At 72.6% G+C, this 8337-nt stretch overlaps 2 protein-coding genes across 2 annotated transcripts; both read left to right on the forward strand.

Annotated features, from left to right (window-relative positions):
* The first annotated feature begins 2037 nt into the window (after positions 1–2037).
* JUND (JunD proto-oncogene, AP-1 transcription factor subunit) lies at positions 2038–3370 on the forward strand. The gene has a single exon (XM_087769463.1). It carries the CDS (start codon positions 2172–2174, stop codon positions 3123–3125), a length of 954 nt encoding a protein of 317 aa, XP_087625589.1. The 5' UTR covers positions 2038–2171; the 3' UTR covers positions 3126–3370.
* Positions 3371–5248: 1878 nt separating this feature from the next.
* On the forward strand, positions 5249–8251 carry LOC104018775 (uncharacterized). The gene is made up of 4 exons (XM_087769467.1): positions 5249–5452; positions 6835–7476; positions 7917–8062; positions 8143–8251. Exons 1-4 carry the CDS (start codon positions 5395–5397, stop codon positions 8188–8190), a joined length of 894 nt encoding a protein of 297 aa, XP_087625593.1. The 5' UTR covers positions 5249–5394; the 3' UTR covers positions 8191–8251.
* Positions 8252–8337: the final 86 nt, after the last annotated feature.

Raw genomic sequence — 8337 nt, forward strand, 5'->3', positions numbered from 1 at the left:
CCCTGGCTGCCGGCCAGCCGCTCTTCCAGGGAGGCCCCGGGGCCGGTTCGTTCCTCCCTGCAACTGATTAAAGCCCCTGCAGCCAAAGCTGGTTCTCATTTCGTCCCGCTGCAGCCCGGATTGCGATGGGGGGGCCGCGGGGGTGCAGGCAGGGTGCAGGCAGGAGCACGTACGTGGATGCCCGCAGGGCGTACGCCGATGGCCGCGGGGTGCAGGCGGCCGTGCCCGTGGGTGCGTCCCAGGCCGGGGGGTCCCCAAGCGATGCCGGGGCGGGGGGGAGCCTGTCCCCGTCCCTCCCACCGCGGTCCCTGTCCCTCGCCGGCCGGGTTTCGTCAGGACGGAAAGTCTGAACCTGCCGGTCCGGCCGCCGGCCGCGCCCCGATGACGGGTTTTGCAGCGGAAACACGGACGGCGGCTTCACCTGGGAGCTCCGTGCCAGCCGAGCCCTGGGGACACCGGCGCTGGCATCGCCGCCTCCGCCGCCCTCCCTGGGTCGGGCCACGGGGGCTGGCAGGCGCCGCGGGCACGGGGCTTGGTCGTGCTCTGGTTTATTTGAGGTTTAATCAACTGGGTTTATTTGGGATTTAATTAACTGCAGCTGGGGGGGGAGGGTAGGTCCCCGTCGGTCCCCGCCCCGGGGGCTACCCCAGCCCTGTCCCGGTTGCCACCTGTGTCCCCTGTGGCCTCCTTGCAGCCAGGGCTGAACCGTGCCGTGCCGTCCCCGCGCCCGGTGCCGTGCCATGCCCCACGCCGTGCCAGGCGGCCGCGGTCGGGCAGGCGGGACGGGCGCACCGGGGCAGGGGCTCCTGGCTGCCCACGCCGGGAGGGCAGAGGGCGTGGGGCTGGTGCGGCACCGGCACAGCCGTCGCTCACGGCCTGGCACCGCCGGCGCAGGGTCCCACCGGGTCCCCCACACCCGACACCGCTGATTTATTGCCCTCGTTAGCGCAGGCCCGGGACCATCTGGCTGCAATTAGGGGCAGCTCAGCGTCACCGCAGCATCCCCACGGCCTCGCCGTGCCCCGGGCGAGCGGTGCCGGGATCCCTCGGCCTGCGCCGCGGGGGCCGCATCCTGCCGGCACGGGGGGTTATCGTTGGCCATCGGCGCTGCCTCCCCCCGTGCGGCGGCTCCACGCGGGGACGGGTGACGTCAGCCGCTGACGCCGATCCACCCCCTCAGCCGCCCGCGGGCTTGGCCGGCCGTGACGTGCGCCGCCGCCACCGCCACCGCTTAACTCCTTCCCCGCTGCCGGCGGAGCGGGGGCCCGGGGGTCCAGGCCCGGTTGACCCGCCGTGCCGCGGCGCCGGGCCCAACCGGAGCAGGCCGGAGCTGGCGATGGCGCAACCCCACAATGCACCGCGGTTGGCCGCCCGCCACGCGATGGTGGCGCGCAACGGCGCTGGCCGGGCAAACCCCGCCGTCCCCGGTGCCGCCGGCGGCGAACGTCGGGGCTGCGGTGCCGGGGAGGGGGGACGCGGTGTGACAGAGGAGGTGCCGGGGGCACGCGCGGCGCCGCGGCCCAACCGGGGCGGGCAGCTCCCGGTGTGCCCGGGCACCGTCCAGCGCCGCCGCCGGTGCAACCGCCGGCCCGGTTCACCCCACGCAGGGCAGGGCACGGCCCGGCCGCTCCCGCCGAGGCCCCGCGGCCCGGCCCGGCGCGTTTACAGACGCTGCCCGCTGCTCGCTCCCGGGGCCCGCCCCTCCCTTTGTGCCCATCAGCCCCGGCGGGGCGCGCGGCGGCGGCGTCCACGTGACCGCCCCTCCCCCGCCCTGACGTCATCCCAGGGGCCCTCGCGCTGTTGTCCCGTTTACCCGCCGGTCGTCCCGGCGACGGCGCGGGGCCAGGAGTGGGCGTGGCGCCGCCTCCCCGGGGCGGAGGCCCCTCCCCCTTATGCAAATGACGTCGGGCGAGGACGTCATCTGCAGCCAATGGGGGCCCGGCGCGGTGAGGTCACCGCGGCGGCGCCGCGTATTTAAAGCGGCGCGGGGGCCGCGGCGGCGGCAGACGCGTGTGTGCGCGCGCGCGAGAGCGGGGCCGCGGCCGGTGCGCGGCGGCGGCGGCGCCTCCCCCGCCCTCCCCTCCCCCCGGCCCCAGCGCTTCAGCCCCGTTCCTTCCCTTCCCCCCCGCCCCGGCCCCCCGCTTTCCCCCGCAGCCGGGCGGGGGAGGAGGATGGAAACACCCTTCTACCATGATGATGTGTTGAGCGGCCTCGGCAGCGGCTTCGCCCCGTCCTCCGGTAGCAGCGGGCTCCTCCTGCCCTTCCCCGGCGGCAGCATGATGAAGAAGGACGCGCTCGGGATGGCGTTACCGGAGCAGGTGGCGGCGGCTTTGAAAGCACCGGGTGCGACGAGCGGTGAAGCGGCGGGGTTGCTGGGCTCGGCCGAGCTGGGTCTGCTGAAGCTGGCGTCCCCCGAGCTGGAGCGGCTCATCATCCAGTCCAACGGGCTGGTGACCACCACGCCGACCAGCGGGCAGTTCCTCTACCCCAAAGCGGCCGCCTCCGAGGAGCAGGAGTTCGCCGAGGGTTTCGTGAAGGCGCTGGAGGACTTGCACAAGCAGAACCAGCTGGGCGGCGGCGCGGCGGGGAGCGGCGGCGGCGGAGGCGGCGGCGGAGGAGGAGGCGGCGGCGGCGGCAGCGGAGGAGCGGGCGAGCTGCCCGCCGCCGGCCTGGCCCCGGAGCCGCCGGTGTACGCCAACCTCAGCAGCTACCCGGCGGTCAGCTACGCCGCCGACCCCGGCCCCTTCGCGGCGCCGCCTCCGCGGCTCCCCCCGCCGCCTCCTCCGCCCTTAAAGGACGAACCTCAGATCGTCCCGGAGGTGTCGAGCTTCGGGGAGAGCCCGCCGCTCTCCCCCATCGACATGGACACGCAGGAGCGTATCAAGGCGGAACGCAAACGGCTGAGGAACCGTATCGCCGCCTCCAAGTGCCGCAAGAGGAAGCTGGAGCGGATCTCCCGCCTGGAGGAGAAGGTGAAGAGCCTGAAGAGCCAGAACACGGAGCTGGCCTCCACCGCCAGCCTGCTCCGGGAGCAGGTCGCCCAGCTCAAGCAGAAGGTCCTCAGCCACGTCAACAGCGGCTGCCAGCTCCTGCCCCAGCACCAGCACCAGGTGCCGGCTTACTGAGCCCACGGGGGACCGAGGGGCTTCCCCTCCCGCTCCCCGGGCCCGGACTGAGGGGGGAGCCCGGACTGAGGGGGCGGCCCGGACTGAGGGACCGCGGGTGTGAGGGGAGGGAGAGGACGGGGCTCCCGAGGGGGCCTCCCGCCCCGCTAAACGGACTGAGGGGAGGGGGGGAAAAGCCCGGACGGATCCCGCCGGGCCCCCGAGACATTCCAGTCGGAGGCCCCAGTAAAACCCCGCCACACGGAGACCGGCCTCTCGCTGTCTGCTGCGCCGGGGGAGAACGGAGGTGGTGGGGCGGGGGGGGACGGACGGGCCCCGGCGGGGCCTGGCGCGGCGGCGCGGGCAGGAAGCGGCGCGGCCGGCTGCCATCTTGGGGCGGGAGGCGGCGGGGGGGGTTTGGGGGTGCCGGGGGTCGGAGGGGAGGGATGGGGGTGCCGGGGGGACTGTGGGGTTACTCCGGGGGGTGCTGGGGGGCTCCCTTGGGTAGGGGGGTGCTGGGGTTACCGGGGCTCCCTTGGGGGAGTGGGGGGGGGGGGGGGTCCCCGCGGGTGGGGAGGCGGTGGGGGGAACCCGGCCGTGGCTCCGTCCCGGCCCTCGTCCTGCCAGACCCCGGGGGGGGCTGGTGCCGCCATGGCGGGGTCACCTCCTGGCACCCCGGGGTTGCCCCGCTGGGCCCTGCCAGGGCAGACAGCGAGGCTGGGCCTCCGCGGCTCCTCCCTGGGCTTCGGCACCAGGCCTTGGCTTCCCGGCACCGCCATCGCTCCTCCTCCTCGTCCCCCACCTGCGAGGCCTGGTCCCAGCTCCGTCCCACAGAGCAGCACCCGAGGGACAGGCGCTCTGTCCCCGGAGCGTTTGGGGACGGCGGCACCGACGGCAGGAGGGTTGGCCTGGCTGCCCTGGCCTGTTCCGTGCCGAGCCGTGCCGTAACGTGCCAACACCAAGGATCGCCCCGCTCCTGGGGGGCTGGCGGGGAGCCCGGCACGCTGGGGCCCTGCCGTGGGGGGAGCATGGCCTCCCCGGGGACCCGGTGCCGTGCTGGGCCGGCTGCGGTTTGCAGGGAGGAAGCGCCCTTCCCCGCCGCGCGGAAGCGGCCCCGTCCTGGCGCGGCCGTGCTGCGCCCCGGATGTGCTGCTCCGGCACGGAGACGGACAGGGCGTCCCCCGCTCCCTGCGGCAGAGCCAGCACAGCCCCACGGCTGCCGCCAGCAGTGGGTCCAGCGTCCCTGTGTCCCCGCGTCCCTGTGTGCCCAGATCCCTTTGTCCCTGCACCCCATGTCTCCAGATCCCTTTGTCCTCATGTCCCCAAGTTCCCCACATCCCCATGTCTCTTTGTCCCCAGGTCCCCACATCCCTGTGTGCCCAGATCCTTGTGTCCCCAAGTCCCTGCATCTCCATGTCCCCAAGTCCCCTCATCCCCGTGTCTCTGTGTCCCCAGGTCCCTGTGTCCCCACGTCCCTGTGCCCTGACATCCCCAAGTCCTCGCACCCCGATATCTCCGTGTACCCAGATCCCTTTGTCCCCATGTCCCCACATCCCTGTGTGCCCAAGTCCCTGTGTTCCTGCATCCCAATGTCTCCGTGTCCCCAGATCCCTTTGTCCCCAGGTCCCCGTGTCCCCAAGTCCCTGTGTCCTGACGTCCCCAAGTCCCCGCACCCCGATATCTCCGTGTACCCAGATCCCTTTGTCCCCAAGTCCCCACATCCCCAGGTCCCCACATCCCTGTGTGCCCAGATCCCTGTGTCCCCAAGTCCCTGCATCTCCATGTTCCCAAGTCCCCTCATCCCCGTGTCTCTGTGTCCCCAGATCCCTTTGTCCCCGCGTCCCTGTGTGCCCCCGTCCCTGTGTCCTGACACCCCCAAGTCCCCGCACCCCAATGTCTCCGTGTCCCCAGATCCCTTTGTCCCCAAGTCCCCAGGTCCCCGTGTCCCCAAGTCCCTGTGTCCCGACACCCCCAAGTCCCTGCACCCCGATGTCTCCCTGTCCCCAGATCCCTTTGTCCCCACGGCCCCATCGCTCTGTGTGCCCGCGCCCCCCCACCCCCGTGTCCCCGTCTCCCCAGCCCGGACCCTTGTCCTCCCCCGGGGAGGCTCCCGGTCCGGGGGCGGGGGGGCTCAGGGGAAACAGAGGCACGGGCAGGGCAGGGGGGCTCCTCCCGGGGTCCCGGGGTGCGGCGCGGGCCGGTGCCGGCAGAGGGAGCCGCGGGCGGGGTCGCCCCCGCCTCCCCCGGGGCGGATAAAGGCGGCGGCGGCGGGGCCCGGGGCGGCGGCGGGATGGCCCGGGGCGCGCTCCGCCTGCTGCTCTGCTGCGTCTCTGCTCTGCTCGCTGCAGGTACCGGGGAGCCGGGGGCACCGGGGGAGACCGGGGGATGGGGGGCACCGGGGAGGGTCCGTGCGTCCCGGGGGTCCCCGTGGGGTCCTGGGGGCACTTGGGGTCTGCACACCCCGCAGTACCGGGGAGTGGGTTTGTGGCTTCCTACCGCCCAGCTCTGCAGCACCGGGCACCGGGAGGGGGCCGGGGGTACGGGGGGGGCGTGTGTGTCCGTGTGCTCCCCCGTGCTCCGCACTGACGGGCTCGGTGTACGCTCGGTGGGGCCACCGGGCGCTGGGGGGGTCCGTGTGCCCCCCCCGGGGCTGGGGAGCTCCGGGGGTCCTTGCCCGCTAAACCCAGCCCCGGGAGTTGCAGCGGGGCCGGATCCAGCCCTGCCCGGGGCAGCTGGGGGCACGGGGGTGGGCTGCACCCGCTGCTGGGGGTCCCGGGAGGCCGCTGGGGACGGTCCCCCCGGGGGCTCGCCAGGCTGGAGGCGAGCACCCTGCCCCTCCCGCAGCTGACAGCACCGTGGGGCAGGATGCGGCCCTGGTGCTGCCAAACCGGCTGGGCCGGCTGGTGCTCGCGGTGGCGTGGGTGCTCTGGCACTGCCTTGGCACTCTGGGGGCAAAGGGCCCCGGTACCCTGTGCCGCCGTGGGCCGCGCTGCACTGTGGCCCCCCCGTTTCCAGCCTGGACCCCCAGCAGCCCCTTCTGCACCCCGGGGTGCCTCGGCTCGCGCGTCTCAGCACGGAAGCTGGCACCCAACGCTGGGTGCTCGGCCCTGGGCTCGCCGCCATCCCGGCATAGGGTGGCAGCTGGGTGGGAACGGCCCATTCCGGAGGGCCTGGTGGCTGTGGGGACCCTCAGCACCCAGCCACGCTGGCCCCCCTGGGTGCTGGCACTGGGTGCCGGCTCTGCCGTAGGGCATTTTGCTCCGGTGTCCCTCGTGGAGCTGGGCTGGGCCAGCTCCTCCTCTTGTGCAAACAGGCGGATAAGGGCACTGCCGTTGGTGCCCGGCAAACGCTGCGAGGTCCCACGTGACCACGGTGGCGCCCCCTTCATGGGCCGGCCCAGGGGTGTCCGGTGGGTGCCACGAAGGCCGGTCTGGCACGTGTCCCTGTGCCGTGGCACATGGCCACCACCACCGTGCCGCTCTGCTCATCCCTGTGGCACTGTGCCCATGCCACGATGGCTTGGGACGTTCTTCCCGACCCTGGATTTCTGGGATCTGATAGTGGCTAAATCCTGGTTTTCTGGTCCTCTGTGTATGATGAAACCACCTGGAAAATGAGCCCTGCGAGGCTGGGAGCCGGGGCAGGCGCCACTGCCCTCCCCGGGACCCTGCCTGCCCCTGCCAGGGCCCTGCCGCGTCCCGGCTGACCAGCTCTCTCCTCCACGCTTTAGAGACAGGACATGGCGCCGATACCAACAGCATGGCATCTCTACACAGCTCGGGGACAGCCATGTCACCATCTCCATCCAGCACACCCACAGCCGCCAGCTCGGGGACACCGAATGTGTCCCCATCCAGCTCTGACTCAGGGATGGCCAGCGTGCCTCCGTCTGGCTCAGCTGCAGCGTCTTCTCCATCCAGCAAAGCGAGCGCAGCGGCACCTGCAACACCTCCACCCAACCCAACCACGGCAGCGTCTCCGTCCAGGACACTGGGCTCAGTGGTGCCCACAGCTTTACCTGACAGAGCTGCAACATCGGCTCCAGCAGCACCTACATCTTCATCCGACCCACCCATGGCATCATCTCCCTCCGGGATAACCGGCTCAGCAGCACCTCCGACACCTCCGACGTCTCCATCCAACACGACCACGGCACCGTCTCCGTCCCACCCGGCCATGCCCAGCTCCCCAGCCACGGGGCATCCACCCAGCTCAACGGCAGCGCCAGCCCCGTCCTCGCCCAGGTCCCCCAGCCCCGCTCCTGCTCCCAGCTCTCCTGCGCCCACTGTGAGCCCGGATCCCAGCAGCACCTTGGCCGCCAGCTCCGGAACGACACCGGCCATCGGCACCGGCACCGCAGCTGGCAGCTCAGGTGAGAGCCAGGCTGGGAACCACGAGCCCCAGGCCTGCCCACAGCCATGGGCAGCAGCCCCATTTCCCCCCTGGACCCCCCGCTCGGGGGCTGTGCTGGCAGGATGGGGTAGGGGGGCTCAGGGGTGCAGGTCCCTGGGTGAGCCCAGAGCCCCCCTGGGCTGCCCCGTCCTACTTGGGGGGGATGTTGAGAGCCCCCCCTCTGTCCTCCAGCCTTTGGATCGTGGGACCCCGGCCAGGGAGGGTGGGAGGGTCCCGGGCTGGTCCCTGGCGGGTGGAGGTGACACAGGAGCCGGGTGCTGGGTCTGCGAGGGGTGGGATGGCAGCGGGGGGGGAGCTGGAGCTGGTCTCGGGCCCCCAAGAGCCGCCGTGGTGCTCGGAGGCTGGGCACAAGGCTCGGCAGTGCTGGGGGGGTAACGGGTGCCCGTCTTGCCCCCACAGAGCAGCTCCTTGCCAAACCCAGCCCCGGCCTGGTCGTCATCATCTGCCTCTTCATCTGCGTGCTGGCGGGGGGAGCAGCGGTGCTGCTGGTGCGGCTGTGCCGGCGCGGGACCCCCCGCTTCCGCCACCTGGACGAGGTGCCTATGGTGCGTGGGGGGCCAGGGGGCCACGGGGGGGAGCAGGGCTGGGCTGCAGGTGCTCACCCTGCTCTTTCTCTCTCCTCTAGAGCAAGGTGACGGAGAGGTCCCCCATCACCCACTACCCACCCAGGTGACCCCCTGCCACGGCCCCCCCGGGCTGCCCACGCTGCCGAATAAAGAAGCTGCTGCTTTGGCTCTGGTTTCCCATCTGCCGTGCGCTCTGCACCCTCCCCGGGGAAAACCCCCGGTCCTGGGGGAGGCCCCGACTGCTTTCGGGGTGC

The sequence above is a fragment of the Nipponia nippon genome, unplaced genomic scaffold (assembly GCF_047370975.1).
Source record: "Nipponia nippon isolate SJK-2023a ecotype South Korea unplaced genomic scaffold, ASM4737097v1 scaffold_31, whole genome shotgun sequence".
NCBI classification, from domain to species: domain Eukaryota; kingdom Metazoa; phylum Chordata; class Aves; order Pelecaniformes; family Threskiornithidae; genus Nipponia; species Nipponia nippon.

Coding starts and splice junctions, on each gene's coding strand:
- JUND (XM_087769463.1), top strand. CDS start 2,172: ATGGAAACACCCTTCTACCATGATGATGTGTTGAGCGGCCTCGGCAGC.
- LOC104018775 (XM_087769467.1), top strand. CDS start 5,395: ATGGCCCGGGGCGCGCTCCGCCTGCTGCTCTGCTGCGTCTCTGCTCTG. Junction 7,477..7,916: donor CACCGCAGCTGGCAGCTCAG/GTGAGAGCCAGG, acceptor TTGCCCCCACAG/AGCAGCTCCTTGCCAAACCC. Junction 8,063..8,142: donor ACCTGGACGAGGTGCCTATG/GTGCGTGGGGGG, acceptor TCTCTCCTCTAG/AGCAAGGTGACGGAGAGGTC.